The 18,975-nt window shown below is 38.3% G+C and overlaps 1 protein-coding gene across 1 annotated transcript; it reads right to left on the bottom strand.

The window, feature by feature from the left end:
* Positions 1–5,026: 5,026 nt before the first annotated feature.
* On the bottom strand, positions 5,027–18,515 carry si:ch211-14c7.2 (uncharacterized). The gene is made up of 6 exons (XM_026913403.3): positions 18,207–18,515; positions 13,583–15,469; positions 10,274–10,470; positions 7,790–7,911; positions 6,828–6,951; positions 5,027–6,622 (listed from the first exon to the last, which is right to left on the bottom strand). The coding sequence occupies exons 2-6, from the start codon at positions 15,432–15,434 to the stop codon at positions 6,494–6,496; spliced, it is 2,424 nt and encodes an 807-aa protein (XP_026769204.3). The 5' UTR covers positions 15,435–15,469; positions 18,207–18,515; the 3' UTR covers positions 5,027–6,493.
* Positions 18,516–18,975: the final 460 nt, after the last annotated feature.

The raw sequence follows: 18,975 nt of genomic DNA, 5'->3' as shown, positions 1-18,975 counted from the left end.
GTGTAATCAGATCTAAAGCACAGCTGTGCTCTGTCTAGCTTAAATGTTAAACCTCTGAAGGTGTGCTGTGGTATCTGACACCAAGACGTTAGCAGCAGATCCTCTAAGTCCTGGAAGTTGCGAGGTCGGGCCTCCATGGATTGGATTTGTTTGTCCAGCACATCCCACAGATGCTCGATCAGATTGAGATTTGGGGGAGGCCAAATCAATACCTTGAACTCTTTGTCATGCTCCTCAAACTATTCCTGAACAATTTTTGCAGTGTGGCAGGGCACATTATCCTGCTGAAAGAGCAACTTTGAGAACTGACTGTTCACTTGCTGCCTAATATATCCCACCCCTTGACAGGTGCCATTGTAATGAGATAATCAGTGTTATTCACTTCACCTGTCAGTGGTTTACTCAATGTATGTATGTATGTATGCCGCAGGCGATTGCTTTAAAATTACATGGGAAGCCCAGCTTCCCCTAAAATCTTATTAAAATGTGACAGTGAAAGGTTTCTATATTAAATGTAGAAATGTGTCTCTATTATTCATCACTTCTGGTGAAATTCAGTATTTTGACGAATTAAACTATCAAATATCTTACTGCAGTATCACACAGTTTGCTCATTTAAAGGTGCATTAGGCAACTTTTTTGATTCAAAATTTGGCAAAATTGGGTTTCTAACAGTTAAGTAGGTGGAGTTGAGTCAGATTTGAATGATTCGTTTTACTACTTGATTCCACCCATGTACACAAAGCTCTGCCCCCAGAACACAGAGTTAGCATGCTAGCTAGAGTTAGCATTAGCAAGGACAGTCATGACATAATTTTTCCATTCTTGACATAACTTGGACATTCAACTGCTTGAAAGCTGAGTTATAACACTATAAACATGCAAGGTTTGATTTAATGATTTATGAGGCTTTTCGCACACTCAATCGAAGTTCGTTTTCTTTGTATTGAAAAAATATTTCTTCCTGATTTGGCCATGCAGATATTGCTGATTACATGTCCAGCTTCATCCAATTCACCAAAAGTGATGCCAGTTTTATTGTGTTTCTTGGTGTTAAGTTTTTTCAAAGCAGACTCATTTTCAGCTCATAGGAGAATTATCTGGCTGTGCTGGTTGCTTACCAATTTCACACTGAGATTTGGGCAGAGTGAAAGGTTGTTGAGGAGTGTCTAGAGGCCAGTGTAAACACAAGAGGCCAGTGTAAACACAAACAAGCACTCTGGACTCCTGCTTTCTGAACAGATTTTCTCAGCCACATAATAGACTTGTCCTGAACAATATATTTTTTTAAATCATGTTCTACATATTTTTCCAGGTTATTTGTAAAAGGAAGTAAAAATGGCTATTGTATCTTTAATGCAAATTGTTGAAAAATCTCATTTGAAGCCCGTGACACACCACCTGTAGAACTCCAGTTAAGCATTTGGACTTCTATGGCAGATTTAAGTAACCTAAAATCTGTTTTAAGGCAAGCAAATATTAATGCTCATTGGACAACAGGGCTTTTAATACATCATTTTGGGTCCCACCTGGATGAACAGCATCTCGACGGGTAAATAAGTGTGTGGGTGGTTCGGTTTTGCATAGAAAAAATATAACATTGATTGGGAGATCTCTCACAAGGGCTGAACCTCATAACTAACCTCCATTCATTGAAAAAGTAATCAACATGACTAACACCTCAACCTTAAACATGTCAGCGCCAGTCAGAATTGCAGAGTGCTGGGGTCTGCAGTACTGGTCAGTAACTGAGTCCATAACAGTTTTACACAACTAGTATAGCTTGTTATTTCATAATTGTATTACTCAATATTGTAAATAAATTGTAAGTATAAAGTTATCGTATGTCTGATTATTTGCATTCGTTTTCTGAAAAAGTCTTTTATTGCTCTTACTTAACATAAATTTTAAAAATTAACATTAATTTGACACTGTAAGAAGTGAATTCTACAAAGTATCTGTAATAATGAAAACTTTCTTGTTCCCTTAATATTCTCGTTCATTTGTTTATTTCCCTGACAGATGTTTTTGAAATCTGAAATGAAGAGGGTTTTTCCACTGACTACCAGCTTAAACCTTAAACTCCCCTCTATCTATCTATCTATCTATCTATCTATCTATCTATCTATCTATCTATCTATCTATCTATCTATCTATCTATCTATCTATCTATCTATCTATCTATCTATCTATCTATCTATCTATCTATCTGCTGCTTTTGGTACAGAAACAGCTGAGCTCTCTGTCTTTCCAGTGATGTCACTGTGATCTAGAGGTTTGTTATTGGCTCATCCTGCCACAACTTTACATGTTCTTTGTCTGTACGAACTGTTTTTTTTTTTCTTTCAGACCTTCGCAGGAGGAAGTAAGTACAGAATCACATGTTGCTGTGAGGTTTAATGCACTGTCACGGTGAGGAAGCTTTAGAGTTTTAATCAGGACTAGTCAATTTTATCATGGAGCCTGGAGATCAGAATTTCGTAAATTGAATGCAAGGTAATATAATACAAACAAAAACAAGAAAAATAGTGTCATTAGAATGATGCAAAAATAAGAGAGGAAGCTTAAGTCACAAAGACTGTTGAGTGTTTTATTAGGAACAGTGACTAAAGTTACATAAATTTACAGTTGGAGTCATACGTTTACATACGAATCTGCAAAATGTTAATAATTAAAAAAAAATTAGAGGAATTATAAAAATTGCATTTGGGTTTTTTGTATAGTCCTGCCCTGAATAAGCGAATTCACATAACAGATGTTTACACATAGTCCACAAGACAAAATAATAACTGAATTTACTCACATGAACCAGTTCAAAAGTTTACATATGCTTGAGTCTTAATACAGTGTGTTGTTACCTGGATGACCAATGACTGTTTTTATGTTTTGTAATAGTCGTTAATGAGTCCTATTTTTGTCCACTTTTCTTCAGAAAAATCCTCCAGGTCCTGCATAATCTTTGCTTTTCCTCTCCTTTCCAACAGTGGCTATATGTTGAGATCCATCTTTTCACACTTAGGACAACTGATGGACTCATACACAACTATTACAAAAGGTACAAAACATTCACTGATGCTCAAGATGTAAACTTTTGAACAGGATGATCGGTGTAAGCTGTTATTATTTTGTCTTCTGGGAAACATGTAAATATATTATGCAGCTTCTGATGGGCAGTACTAAATGAAAAAATAAGATCTTTTAAGAAAATAATAATAATTATTATTAAAATTAGTATTTTGTTTAAAGATCTTATTTTTTCATTTAGTAGGAAATCAGCAAATAGAGTTAGAAACTGGTCGAAAGCACACATTCGATAACTATGATGCTCATGCATTAGTATTACGTGATGTATTCTCAACACGTGGGTGAGTATATGCGTGGCTACATGAAAAGAACAGTACAGGCCAGAATGCTTGACCCCTTCAGTGAGGGTCCACTTGTCCCCTTAGGCCTGGTTTATACTTCTGCATCTGTGTATCTGTCGAACACATGAGGGTGTTGTGTGTGGGCAGTCGCATTGGTGTTTGCCTTCATACTTGCATATAACATTGAAGCTGTTATGTCAGCTTGTGGTGGCCCAACACCTTCATTCCCAGTTAGTCAAAAACTTTATGGAACATTATAAAAGCATTGGTATTAACATTAACTAAAACGTTGAAGTAACACTGAAGGAACATTTACAGTATAAACATTACCTAAAATCTTTTCAGTATATCCAGAAAACATCACAGAATTAATATTTAAAAAACCAAAAGTATTTAGAATCTCTTAGCTGGGATGATGCATCAGAAGCATTTTCCAGAGTTGAGAGGGGAAAATGTATGAGATGGAGTGTGAGATGATTGAAAGAAACATGGAGTTGTGGGAAGGTAATGCCAGTGATGCTGTTTTGTAGAAGCTTGAGATCTTGAGCAGTACAGCTGCCAACCCACACTGATGCACTGTTACGCTACACTTTCTATGGTACAGCAGGATCAGAGTTATTAAATTCATTCCATAATATTATAGTCTCCTCAGAAAGAACATACATTGTTGAATCATTTTAGGTACTGTTGGTGTTCAGGGACCAAGAGAGAGAGAGAGAGAGAGACAGACACTGAGAGCTGAACAATTTCCACAGGTAAGCAATCACCGTCAATAGGATTGTGTCCCTCAATAAGTCCACAATGAGCTTGTTAGTCCTAGGGACATTCAAAGCAAAGATCTGCCACACTACTGCAAAGAGGATGGTTGAAGCAGAGGCAGGCTGTTATAAAGCAAAAGCTACCACTGCTTTTACAAAAACAAATACATAATTGTGCGAACAACAACCAAAAGAATTGAACATATGTACATAACCTGACAAGTTGAACCACATAAAAAGAAAGCAAATGATTCATGAAAAGGACAATAGTGTGAGTCCAATGCACTAGATTCAGAATAGCAAGTGCAACTTTAAATTTTATGTTAGAAGTTATTTGAAAAATAATTATTTGATTTGATTTGCATATTTAATATGGACCTCTGAGTGGCATGGTGATGCAGCAGGTAGCGTTTCTGGCTCACAGCTCCAGGGTCCCCAGTTTGATCCTGAGTTCAGGTTATTGTCTATTTGGAGTTTTACACATTCTCCCCATGTCCACGTGGGTTTCTTCTCACAGGGTTGGATTGGCTATGCTAAATTGCCCCCAAGGTGTGAATGAACGTGTGCATGGTGCCCTGTAATGGACCCGCATCCCATCCAGAGTGTATTCCTGCCAGATTCACCTCAAACCTTACAATGATAAAGTGGCTACTGAAGAAGAATGAATAAATGAAAATATAGACTTTTTCTGCTATTGTATGAACCTGTTCATATACGAATTACTGATGTCATTTAATGTGAGTGTGTAAAATTAAAGAAGCAAGCTTGAAACACCAAGCATACATTTCAGGACAAACTGTTCCTTTAACTCCTTCACACTTCACTGGGAAAAATGAGTATGCGATAAATAACCATAATCGTATGTTTCTTTGCAACCAAAATCAGCCATTTGCAGAAACAAAGTCAAATCCACTGATTCCATTTTTATTATTATTATCAATCGACATGTTGACAGGAGTACATGATCTTCAAACTGAGAAAATACAGTCTTTATTCTTCAGAATTTCACATTTGGTAAAAATGGCACACTGCAGTTTTCTGATTCAAATGAAAAATAAAATAAAAGCAGTTTGATTTTAATGGTCTGAAAAAACCCAAATATTCATCATTCATTTCACTTAACAGTGAGATAGGATGATAGATTGGACAACAAATATTTATTCTGAAACAAGTGTAATTAGATAGACAAGAACCAGAACAATAAGTGCATTATTGGAACTTCCATTACAAAGAAGAAAATGTAAAGTGTAACAGCATGGATCGAGTTTTGGCACAGGACTAGTAAATATAATTTTAATGTCCAAATGTTCTTATTGTCCACACAGGGGACAATAAGTTACCTTATTGGTGACTTGAAATCTAAGTTCAGCGTGCTGCTATTAAGCCCTTAAAAAGACCTTTAATTATTTTTCTTGTTGTTGTTATTGTTCCTCTTGTTCTTCTTCTATACCTATGCTTGTAAATTACTTCAGATAAAAGTATCTGTAAAATGAGCAACTGATCCCTGGGTCAATAAGGGAGAAATTTGAATGTCACTAGGTTATTGCATCATGTGAAATCATTAAATCATGTGAAATTATCCCTAGCCTGTGCTTTTAATTGTCCAGGCATAATGTAAGTACATAATACAGCATTTGTTACTGTTTGTGTAACAATAGTGTGTTTGTGTGAGGAGTTTCTGTTCTTCCTGTGTTCTCCCTCTGTCCGCATGATTTTCCTTTTCTTCTCCGGTTTCCTCCGACCTCCCAAAAACATGCTGGTAGGTGGATTGGATACGGTAAATTACCCATAGGTGTGAGTGAATGTTTGAATGTGTGTGCTATGTGTCCTGTGATGGACTCCTACCTAGCGCCCAGTGTTCTCAGGATAGGCTCCAAATCCACCACAACACAGGATATAGATGATGAATGAATGAAAGAAATAATATAATAGTCTGGTAACATTCGATAAGTTAACCAGCTAACTAGATGGCTTAACTAATATCAATGTTCCCTCTCCAGCATTAGATATCTGATGTTAAGTACTAGCAAGCTAACATTAGGTAAATGCTTTTATTGTGTAATCAAAACCAGTAGCAAAGTTCATTATATAGTTAGTTAGTGTTAGGTAAATGTGGTGATGTCATATGATCAAGCTGATCCTTGTTGACCCAGGAATGTCTGTCTTTTAGCAACATCAGGATGCATGTGATAACTTTTCATTTTTAAATAGGTTGTTGGGGAAATGGACATACTAAAATACTAACAGACATAAATATACAACAACTAATCTCCCATGTGACTGCAGAGGGAAGGGAACAATTCTGCTTGTTTTCATCTGAAGTTATTCTTTCTCCAGCTGTTGAAGAATAGAGTGATTTAAAATTGGAAACTATGACATGATGTTTCTGTTGATGTCATAAGAGAGTCTTCTTTTAGCGTTAGCCGCTAACTGCTGGTTGGACATTGGAAGGTTTGGTGAAAACTTTGCCATGTTGTGTTTATGGCCACCTGCACGCTCCTGAAGGAGGAAATCACGATTATAGCATAAATCTGCATATGATAGCTTTATGCTTTCAAATCAAAACACAAATATCTTTAAAGCTGGATAATGGATAATTTTAGTACAAGTTTTAGTCAAGTATTTTGTTACAAATATGTAAATGGTAAGACTGTGTGTGGATTTTTTTTCACTGTTATAAAAATTAAACAACAACTGAACTTACAGGTTTCAGGGTCCTCAACTCCAATGACTGCAGGAGAAGCTTTCGGGACAGAGACTCTGCCACCTTGTATTTCACACCAATCATGCGGTCCAGATCCTGAAGGCCATCTAGTAGACTCTGCCTCCTTAAACATCAAATAAATCTAGTTTATACTTCACATCATTCAGTAACAGAGAGGCATTGTGTAACTATCAGACAAAGAATCAATTCATCACTGAGTCACACTTTATTCAAAGAGTGAAGCAGTGCATTTTAAGATTTTTTTTGATCAACAGTCTCAGATTCCTGTTTGTTGCTGACTGTTAAGTGAAATGCTGACTCTTTAATCAGTTTTTATTTTATTTTATTTTATTTAATTTTATTTCATTTTATTTTATTTTACCAGTATTCATTTTCCAAGAGAAATTATTGTATATATTCTTCTTATACTAGTAACATGATGCAATACTGCAATATTGTGACTTGCCACAAGAGGGCATTAACAAAGTCACAGAATAACCTGCAAAAGGTGAATAACTCACAAAAACCACCACAGCACAAAATAAAAGCAGGGTGTGTTCACAGAACACGCCCAGTGCTCCCAGGATAGGTTCCAGATCCACCATGATCCTGACCAGGATAAAACAGTTACTGAAGATGAACGAATGAGTGAATAATATTATATATGCTCGGGTCAGTTTCTCTAATGCAATCATATTTTAGTTACAGTTTAGTTATATTTTGATTTTGATTTTAAAGTTGTTGGTTATGTCAGCTGGCAAGACAGCTGCTTGGAGCTGGGTTTCTAAAAGCACTGTTTACATTGATCATTACTGAGACAAAGAGAAGATGGATATTACAGTTGTACTGTTGTAAAATCTAAAGAGCTTGAGGCAACAGGACACAATATTGCTAAGTAGCTCACACTACAGACACAACCAAAGCTAAAGAAACCTAAAATAATCAAATTTACTCAGACGTACCCATTTTTTTCAGGTCTGTTTTCTGCTGCAGAACCTCGCAGCAGCTCTGCCAATGTGGGAATGCAGTCAGAATCTCCACAGGAGGATTTTAGATAGGGAAAGGCTTCTAAAAACACATTTGGCTGCATGCATACACACACACACACACAGATGGACACCAACCACAGCCAACCAGAAAAACAGTGGATAAACATTAGTTTCATAATTATTGATAAACGTGTGCATCATCTACCAATAAAACAGTAGAAAGACTAAAATACTAAAAAATACTAAACAGTCATGTACATAATGTGCCTAGTGAATGATGTGCGGTTTGAGACCAAGGCGGCGTGTACGGTATGTGTGTACATGTGTTATCATTTGAAATAAATATAGTCATGGGAAAAAAGAAAGTACACCCTCCTTCAATTCTGTGTTTTTATTTATCAGGGCCTACAGTTGTATGGTCCTCACCACCTTCTATAAACAAGTAACCTCAGGAGACAATGAAAAACACAACAGAATTCAATATGTAGTATTTTTTTCCCAAAAATAAACCAACATTCAGAAACCATGTGGGAAAAATAAGTACACCCTATAATTCAGTAACCTAGAACCACCTTTAGAAACAATAGCTTGAAGTAAACGTTTTCCGTATCTGTATCTGTATCCAGTCTCTCACATGGTTTTGGGAAATTTTGGGCCACTCTTCTTTATAACATCCCTTCAGTTCATTGATGTTTGTGGGCATTTGTTTATCCACAGCTCTCTTAAGATACTGCCACAATATCTTAAGTGGGGTTGAGATCTGGACTTAAACTTGTCCATTCCAGCACCCTGATTTTTTTCTTCTTTAGCCATTCAGATGTCAAATTGCTGGTGTGCTTCGGATCACTGTCCTGTTGCATTACCCAATTTCAGCCCTGCTGAACAGGTGGCCTCATGTTTGTCTCAAGAATATTCTGGTATAAAGTGGAGTTCATCGTTGTCTCAATGACTGCAAGTTTGCCCAGGTCCCGTGACTGCAAAACAAGTCCAAATCATCACCCCTCCACCACCATACTTGACAGTTGGTATGGGGTGTTTGTGGTGATATGCTGTGTTTGGTTTTTCCCAACATGGGTCATGACTAATGTCATTTCTGCTTGGCATAACGTATACACACACCTGAGTGGTCCAGACCACCAAAGTGCCAAAAGTTCTGCTTTTATAGAGACAATCACATTTCTTGATGATTAACTAATCTTGTGCATGTCATTAGTAACACCTGGCTGCTAAATATTCTCTTAATGTTTGAGGAAATAGGAAGGATGTAGTTATTTTTGTCCCACCAGGTTTCTGAATGTTGGTTTAGTTTTTGGGATAAATGACTACATATTGAAATATGCTGTGTTTTTTGTGTCACCTGTGGTCATTTATTTGTTTATAGAAGTTGGTGAGGGCAACACAACTGTTATTTAGGCCCTGATAAATAAAAACATACACTGATAAGCCATAATATTAAAACCACTGACAGGTGAAGTGAAGGGTCATGGGCGCCCAAGGCTCATTGATGCGCATGGGGAGCAAAGTCTAGCCTGTCTGGTCTGATCCCTCAGAAAACCTACTGTAGCACAAACTGCTCAAAAAGTTAATGCTGGCTATGATAGAAAGGTGTCAGAACAGTGCAGTGCATTGCAGCTTGCTGTGTATGGGGCTGCATAGCCGCAGACCGGTCAGAGTACCCATGCTGACCCCTGTCCACCACCGAAAGCGCCTACAATAGGCAAGTGAGCATCAGAACTGGACCTTAGAACAATGGAAGAAGGTGGCCTGGTCTTATGAATCACCTTTTCTTTTATATCATGTGGACGGCCAGGTGCATGTGTGTAACATACCTAGGAAAGAGATGGCACCAGGATGCACTATGGGAAGAAGGCAAGCCGGCAGATGCAGTGTGATGCTCTGGGCAATATTATGTTGGGAAACCTTGGGGCCTAGCATTCATGTGGATGTTACTTTGACATGTACCACCTACCTAAACATTGCTGCAGACCAAGTACACCCCTTTCATGGCAACGGTATTCCCTAATGGCAATGGCCTCTTTAAGCAGCATAATGCGCCCTGCCATACTGTAAAAATTGTTCAGGAATGGTTTGAGGAACATGACAAAGAGTTCAAGGTGTTGACTTGGCCTCCAAATTCCCCAGACCTCAATCTGATCGAGCATCTGTGGGATGTGCTGTACAAAGAAGACCATTCTATGGAGGCCCCACCTCACAACTTAGAGGACTTATAGGATCTGCTGCTAACGTCTTGGTGTCAGATACCACAGCACACCATCAGAGGTCTTGTGGAGTCCATGCCTTGACTGGTCAGAGCTGTTTTGGCAGCACAAGGGGGACCTACACAACATTAGGCAGGTGGTTTTAATGTTACGGCTGATCAGTGTAGAATTAAAGGAGGGTGTGCTTTCTTTTTCCCATGACTGTATATGGTAAGTAGTTCAATGGATTCACACGTACCACAGTAATGAGAGATGAGTGTGTGAGGTGCATGTTTTCCACAGCAGTCGAAAACCAGGACTCCTTCTCTGTTCCTCTGCTGACCACTTCCTGCTTGAAGGCAGTCCATGTGTCCTCTGATTGCTTGATTGACAGGTCTCTGGTCCAATCAGACATCCAGGATGGGGGTTCATTTGAAACAGAGGAGTTTCCAGTGTCTGTTGAAATAAAATATCAAAGTAAACCTCTTTTGTGTTATACTCCTGTATACTATATTCCTGTGTAAGCAAACAACTGAATGTTTGTTATTATGCTATTTTAATGTGCTAAAATTATTAAGTAATAATTTTCATCTGTTGCCCATTTTCATAACTGATCTACTTTAATGACCTTATTTCAAAACTGAACAAAGCAGCCTATTTTTGTTTACTGCCTGTACGTACTGCCTGCCCTATTTGGATCAGCCTAACGCAGTAGTCTGCCAAAAAACTAACAAAACAAACAAACAAACAAAACATTCCCCTTACCCCAAATGTCAATTAGCAAGGACATGTGTTGTCTGAAGTTTGCTACTTTAATTTTGCACAAGACCCATGGAGCTGAAGTATCTAAGAATTAATGGAAACTTATAGCTGCCACTTTAGCATTGTGCAAACTGTATGCCTAAATCTTTATACTCTTTACTATGTAGTTTCTTGAGGTATCTTCAACACTTGCTTATGACTTGATTATGTGGTTTTTGACACTGTATGACATACTGGGCTCTATTTTTTGCCAATGCAAGCATAATTTGCTGGTTACAACACTGGCGTGTTGCTATTTTGGTTGGGTGCAAGCCAATTTTTTTGCATTTGCCCTCTGTTGCTATTTTAATGGTCATAAAACAAAGGATTGCGTGGACGGAGGACACAGCAAAAGTGGGATAATCAAAATGATTTGGGATAATAAATGTGCTTGTTACTGAGTCTTGAAATCCCTCTTAGCACAGACTTACAAGTCTTGTCCCATTTCTAACAAACTGGCTTTGTGTATGCATACTATTTATATCACCCCACTTCAAAATAAATAGGCCACTTCACCCAAAAAGTAACAACAAACGTATTTACTTCATCTGTAAAAATGAGAGCAAACAAGAAGTTCTTCTATGAAGCATCTTTTAGTCAAGCATGGACTACTATGTGACATCTACACCAGCTGTGACACACACTGTAAAAATCGTGCACCCATTCTTTTTAACACGCACGTAAGTGAAGAGTAGAATCCATCCAAATCCATTATAATTCCAAAATAACATTATTGAAATAACAAATTTATTTATGCAATAGTCAGCAATATCAGTGATGTTAGAATACCAACAGTATTATTTTTCAGCTCTCCTGATTTTTTTTTCTTTTGCATGACCTTCTTTTGATGCTTGATCTCAAAATCACTTAGTGATTCAAAGACTCCTCATATTCCTCCAAGTGTGCAATTGGTTTTCAGTGTTGAATCTGGTGTGAAGCAGGGCTTTAATTATCTTGCAATATGCAAGCGATGTACTGAAAAGTGCATTTTTTAAATATATTGAACATGTAACTAGCAATCTATGTAGAGGCCCATGAGCACTTATTGAATATAGCATGTATATATTTTTCAATTATGAGTCTAGATTGCATAATATACACTATATAGCCAGAAGTTTGCGGACACCTGACCATCACACCCATATGTGGTTCTTCCCCAAACTGGTGCCACAAATTTGGAAGCACACAATTGTATAGAATGTCTTTGTAGGCTAATATTACAATTTCCCTTCACTGGAACTAAGGGGTACAAACCTGTTCCAGCATGACAATGCCCCTGTGCACACTGTCATTATCACAGGAAGACATGTTTTGCCAAGGTTGGAGTGGTAGAACTCGAGTGTACAGAGCCCTGACCTCAATCCCACTGAACACCTTTGGGATGAACTGGAATGGTGACTGCACCTCAGGCCTCCTCACTCAGCATCAGTACCTGACCTCACTAATGCTCTTGTGGCTCTATGGGAAAATCCCCACAGCCACGCTCCAAAATATAGTGTAAAGCCTTCTCAGAGGAGTGGAGGATAACAGCAAATTGGGACTAAATCTGGAATGGGATGTTCAACAAGCACACACTGTATGAATATTATGCTCAGGTGTCTACAAACTTTTGGTCATATAGTGTACTATGCATCTCTTATTATATAGTGTATTATATAATGTAAGTAGCATGCATAACCACATCTCTTGATAATATAATCATTTGAAACCCATGCCTTTTTACATTTGCGCTGCTCTGTGCCATATTACCACCTGTACCAATGGTCCCGAAGTTACCAAAACAATACAACGCTGTGATTTTTAAGTCTTGTTTTTGTGCAGGCGTTATGATCATTATGCTCTATCAAAAATAGAGCCCACAAGCAGTTTGACCAGTCCTAAACCGGAGGCTATAAGTTTCCCATATACATTGGCTGCACTAGCCTCATACCTTCAGATTTAAATAAGTAACTTTTGATTGCTATTGTGGCAGCATGCTGTAAGACAATGTGTGCACTGTGTTCACAATCCAGTGCTTCAGGCAAATATCAGCTTTCTACTGATACTCAGTATCTGACTGGCACTTCCCGATATATCTACAGTATCTATATACAGTATACAGTATCTACTTTGTAAACTTATTTATGGGCACAATAAGGCAAGATTTCCCACAGTGTCCTTTGCGTTAGCCTGACTCTTTTGAGCTGTACCTAGTACAAGGCTAACATGCTCACTGGAGTGTGTGTGTGTGTGTGTGTGTGTGAGAGAGAGAGAGAGAGAGATGCATTCCCAGAGAATTTATGAGAAGTGAGGGAGTCTGCAGGCGTCAAAGTCAGTCCAGATTAATGTAAGTCTTACTGGTATAGCCAAAAAAAAAACCTCTCACTCTGATTTATATTTAGCATTTAGAGTATTTAGTCTTATTGTGGTTCTAAACTTCACCTGGGTTCTAAACAATCCAGGTGAAGATGATTAAAAAAGTTATTAAACTATGCTCCTATCTTCCCTTAAATGTATTAAATAATTACAATAATCACATTATTGTGTTTTTAATAGTGTACAGCCTTATTTAGGGTTACTTTGACCTGAGAGTCAATATAAATAATATGAAACAGAAACATAATGTATTGTTTATACTGACCATCACTGGGATGACCATCTTAAAAATGCATTGCTATAAAATCTTAAGAGACAACCTGGGGCAGTGGGACAGAGCAATCCTATCAGACAGAACAGGTAGTGAACACTACAGGAGCTAGTGTACAATAAAGTTGTAATACTCACTCACCAATGCCAGCAAACTTCTCACAAGGCACTTTTTTGAGCTCGTGGAATCCTTCATTCCAGACCTGCTCATCTCCTGCCTTCATAAAGACTCCAAACTCATCTCCATCTTCCTCATCCACCACTTCAGGCCCTTCGTCCGCCACTTTGTCCGCTTCCTGGCCTCTCTCCTGCTTTTCTAGCAGCTCCAATGCTGGTTTTAGTACTAATCTCCTACCCTTGGTCTCCTCCTGTTGCTGCCTACTTATGGATCTGAGGGCAGTTCTGTTTGTGGTGGGGGCCGGATTAGGCAGGGATGTAATAGCATTAGCAACATTGAAAGAGCCAGAACCTTGTGATAAAGAATTAGCAAGCTCTTCAAAAGCCTCATTTGTGGTGTTTAATTTTTTTCCATCCTCAAATGTCACATTTACTTCCATGATTATTTGCTGCTTATGATGAGAAGAACATGCAGGTGACCCCCAATGCTCCTCTGCTGGTTCACTCACATGATTGATGTCCTGATTAGAGGCACTAGCCGTGTCTTTCTTCATTTCACCAAAATGGACAATCTCCTCCATGTCATGGTTAAAGGAACTGTCATCTATTTTCTTCTTTATCTCCTGTTCCACTTGTATAATTGTTAATAAAGTATCATCTGAATGGTTGCTGGATGCAGGGGGTATGATAGTCTCCTCACAGTGGCTATGACTAATGGTTAACAAAGTTCCATTTGTCTTACTGGTGTCCTCTGAAAGTACTTCAGACTCTAGACCATGCTGTTTAGATTTCTCCACACCAAATTCATTGGATTTACTCAGATGTCTATCTGCTAAAATGTCAATCTCATATTTAATGGTGTCTGTGGTGTTATAGTGGCTATGGCTATTGGTGGATAAGATTCCATTTTTGTTATGTATATCCACTCCAAATTCTGGACTATGCTCTTCAGAGTTTGGCATACCAATTTCCTTGGATTTTAAAACATGATTCAGATTCACATCAGCTGTAAGATCATTCTCGTGTTTACTGATTTGTGTGGTCTTATCTGTGTAGTCACTTGTAGAAATAGGTGTGTCTTGTCTAACAAAAACCTCACAATCATTTAGTTCGGGGCAAGAGGCTAGTGTTGTGTCTTCCTTCACTTCTGTACTAGAATCATATTTGGTAGAAGGGCTGCATGTGGCTGGTTCACACATCTCATGTAGAGCGGAAAATTGTGACCTATTTAGATGATCTTCTTCATTGTTAATCGCTGTCAGGGCACTTTTTGCCTTTAGGCACTGTGTTATGGAACATTTGTCCAAAAGTTCCAGTTTTGTAGAGGCAACTCCCTTTTTATTCTCAGCTACTGAGATGTTCTCCATGGATTTAGGTCTCTTGCTAGACTTTCTCCACTTTCTGACAGGTTTTCCATCACAAATTCCCACACCATCCTGACTCCCTTTTCCAGATTTTCTTCCATCCACTCTGGTCCCCACAGCACAGAGGTAATTACATCCTTCAGCTTTGAGAAAGAGGCATCGAGTCTGGGTTTGCCTGCCTCCATCTGAGTCCTTCAATGTGGCCACAGTCACTAGAGCACCAAGTCCTCCTTGCCTGACCCCAGGTGTATGACATGAATGTGTCTTCCTATGGCTGGTTCCAATTCTGCTCTCATGAGCTGTGTCAGATGCTTGACAAGCAGCTGCAGCTTTTCTCTTACTTCTCGAATATCCTCCACTTACTGCCCAAGCCCTAAGACCTTTAATTAGCGGGATTGCGCCGAATCCAAGGGCACTACTGAACGTAGTACCATTTCGCCTGCAACCATGGAGCAGCTCTCTATGGGCCACGTCCAGGCAAGGGTAGTTATTATTGTTGTTGTGCTGTAGCATTCTGGTTTTTATTGTTCTGAGAGGTTGGTTAAGTGCTGTGGAAGAAAAGAGGAGAACTTCTGACATGCCCAATCAAATGTTCATTCATAATTATAATAATTTATTGTCAGTATTTAAATGATATTTTTTTTGACAAAAGCTGTGGTCCACTCTGAAAGGATCATCATCATGCAAAAGGCTTCACAGTGAGAACTCAGAAAGGTCCCCCACCTTTGCAGTCAAATGTTACTTTATAAAGTTGAAGCCAGTGTTTTGTTGCAGAACAATTTCTCAACAAACAGCATCACATTTTAATAATGAACAAATGTACTAAGCAACAAAAATTTCCCCACACTGTCTCCAACTATATTTATGTGCTGCTATTCACTTAATCTGATTTTGTAGCTTTGCAGAGAAAAACATGGAAATACAAGAGGTATGGCGATACCATGAAGGCAACGTCAAAACATAAAACTGTTTTGGAAAAAAAAATCAAATCAAAGATCCTACTTGCTGCAACACTATACTTTTAGCTGTTTTTCAGTTCAATTTAATATTACTAAATATAATGTTTTAGACATGGGGCTGAAGATATATAGGTAAGCCTGCATGTTTTCATAGCCATTTGTTCATTCAGTATTAAAACAGAGTAAAGACGAAGTGTTTGTCACTTGATGTATTGAAATCAGTTGAAAATGACCGTTTGAAAGGGCCCTTTGAGGTAAATGATTTTTATCACTTCTGTTAGGAACAACCCTACAAAACACTGCTGCGTCCCCTCTTCAAAAAGCCCTGCATTGGGTTCTGCAATTCAAAATGGGATGGACCTCTCTGAAAATTAACTTTTTAAATTTCAGTGAATTTGCCATTTTACTGTTTATTCAGTTTTGCCTTTGTTTAACACCTAGTTATTAATTAACACACACACATACACACTGTTAAATGAACTCTTACTGTGTTAAATTCATTATTATACCATTGAAGCAAGAATATTACTATAAAATTACATGCATCTTTCTTCATCACCTGCAACTTTAACACAGAAGTATTATCTGCTGAGATTAATGTTGTGTGTTGTACACATCGTACACCATCAAAATCAAAATGAATAAAAAACTGGGCGTTTGAGATGTTTATATACATAAAGACTCTCCTAAAATCTATTTTGGTCTGAAATTTTATAAAACCAATTGAAACATCAAGTCACAGCTTCTTCTTTAAATGCTTCAAGAGGCACAGAAAGCAAAAATCCAAAGATCCAGGCTTAGAAAGCAAGAATTTACACATACAGCATTGCACCTGCAATGTGTAAAGTGCAACTTGCACTTAGACCACCTACAATGTTTATGTAAGTGCAGATGGGCACTAAGGGCTCTATTTTTGTGAAGATGGGGCACATGCAAAAACAAGGCATATAATCAGGATACTGTATATTTTTGGAATCTCTGTGACCATTGGCGCAGGTGGTAACATGACACAGAGTAGTGCAAATAAATTATGGGTTTTGAATGAATACATTCTTAAGAGGTGTTGTAAGGTATATAATCAAATCAGCTCCTCTCATGAGTGCACAGTGCAAATGAGTGCGCAGTGCAGCACAGTGATGTTTCTGTAATGAGATACAATTATATTGTTTTGTTCAAAGCCAAAAAATTGATGTGAACCAAACCAAAAAAGTACCCAGTAAACATGCCCACATCAGGCCAGTGAGGGCAGAATGTAGGCACCCTCATCGGGGAAAATCCGCACTGGGGATTTTCACATCGGCACGACATTGGCCCCACAACAATGGCTCGATGTGGGCAACCCACTGTGGTCCTACACAGGATTCATGTGGGCATGCCAAAGTGTAGGCTGTTAACAAAAAACCCAAGTTGGGCCATTTTGGGATTTGCATGGGTTAGCCCTTCCCCACGGTGCCCACAACTTGCCTGTAACAGGCCGGGTAACACTGAATTTGACCACCAAATTAAGCTTTCTTTCATGAAAATAGAGCCCTAGGGGTTAATTCAACACTGTAGGTGTTAATTTAAAAGTCTTGGAGATTAAGGAAACAAAATGTAAAAAAAAATCCCCAAACTTTTAAATACTGAAGGATTTAATTTAATTTAGGTGACAGCAATCTAACACTGTATGATCTGATTTACCAGCATATTATTTAATTTAACATTGGCTAATAAGAGTTAATTCAACAGTGTGTGTGTGTGTTATTTCAAGTTAATTAAAATGGCAGGTGTGTTAATTCAGCATTATAATAGTTCATTTAAAGATATATTGAACACTTATCTTGTTTTACCATATATATTCATGTTTACTTTATGCTGAATATTATGAGAACACCATTATCAGGGTCAAATCTCATTCATCCACTGAAACAGCTTTAAATATGAGTTAAATGAAACTGTAGCCGTTAATTCACTGGGGATTTTGCTGTCTAGCCTAGATCTAATTTTCTAGTAATAATAATAATAATAATAATAATAATAGGATAAAATCTATTATGCGACATAGTTTTTATTTTTGGGGGTTTTGTCATGGCAGCTCCTATAAATAACACTGTGAACAGTAATAGAAATGACACTGGCTTCAGTGTGTAATTCAGACAATGGATTACTATTTCGTGTCTCACACACTATTCCACATGATGATGAGAGAGGATGCTGCATCAGGATACAATAGGTGATGAAAGATTTCCCAGATATGCGCATCAGCATCAATCAAACCTCAGAACCCTGCGCGCAATATGAAAATGAACACAAATAATCGATTTCTTTGCGAATTTCGAGGTCTTACCTTGATGCTCTGGCCATTTTTTTTATTCGTCCAGCAGAATCCGTGTCACGAATCCCTGTGATGATTCAGATGGCCGCGCGGGAAGGAGGCACGTCGACTCTGTCTAATCTAATCTACATCTGATTATTCGACACGTCCCAGTATTTAATCGATCACATTTTAAAAGGCACATATCCAAGAGTATAAGCGTGTATAATCGCGTCCTGATCAGGCGACACTGTCACACCACCATCAGGTCTCTGTAGTAAGAGCCACTCAGTCTCTATAGCGTCTGTCTATAGCGCAGTATCGCCCCCTCTCTGACAAGGAGACACAAAGCTAGCCTACTGCAAAACACACACACACACACACACACACACACACACTGTAGATTCAAATATCTAGCATGTGAAGGCCCTCTGGTGGTGAATCCAAATTATATATAGGCCTCATGTGATCACATAGGAACCAATAATATACACTGATCATGATGGTCAGTAGCCCTGTCATCATGTACCTGAGGATGGTAGTTTCAGCTGTTCAACATCCTGAAAACACAATATCCTGATAAGATGACATATACTGTATGTACACTAACCATATTAGGAGCACAGTTAGCTAATCAGCCAATCATGTGGCAGCAGTGCAATGCATAAAATCATGCAGAAGTCAAGAGCTTCAGGTAATGTTCACAGCAAACATCAAAATGAAGAAAAAGTGTGATATCTGTGACTTTAAACGTGGCATGGATGTTGGTACCAGAAGGGCTGGGTTAGGGTAATTTCATAAC

The sequence above is a fragment of the Pangasianodon hypophthalmus genome, chromosome 6 (assembly GCF_027358585.1).
Source record: "Pangasianodon hypophthalmus isolate fPanHyp1 chromosome 6, fPanHyp1.pri, whole genome shotgun sequence".
In the NCBI taxonomy this organism is placed as follows: Eukaryota; Metazoa; Chordata; class Actinopteri; order Siluriformes; family Pangasiidae; genus Pangasianodon; species Pangasianodon hypophthalmus.
Note: the sequence above shows the minus strand (reverse complement) of the source record. Positions and strands in the feature narration are given on the sequence as shown.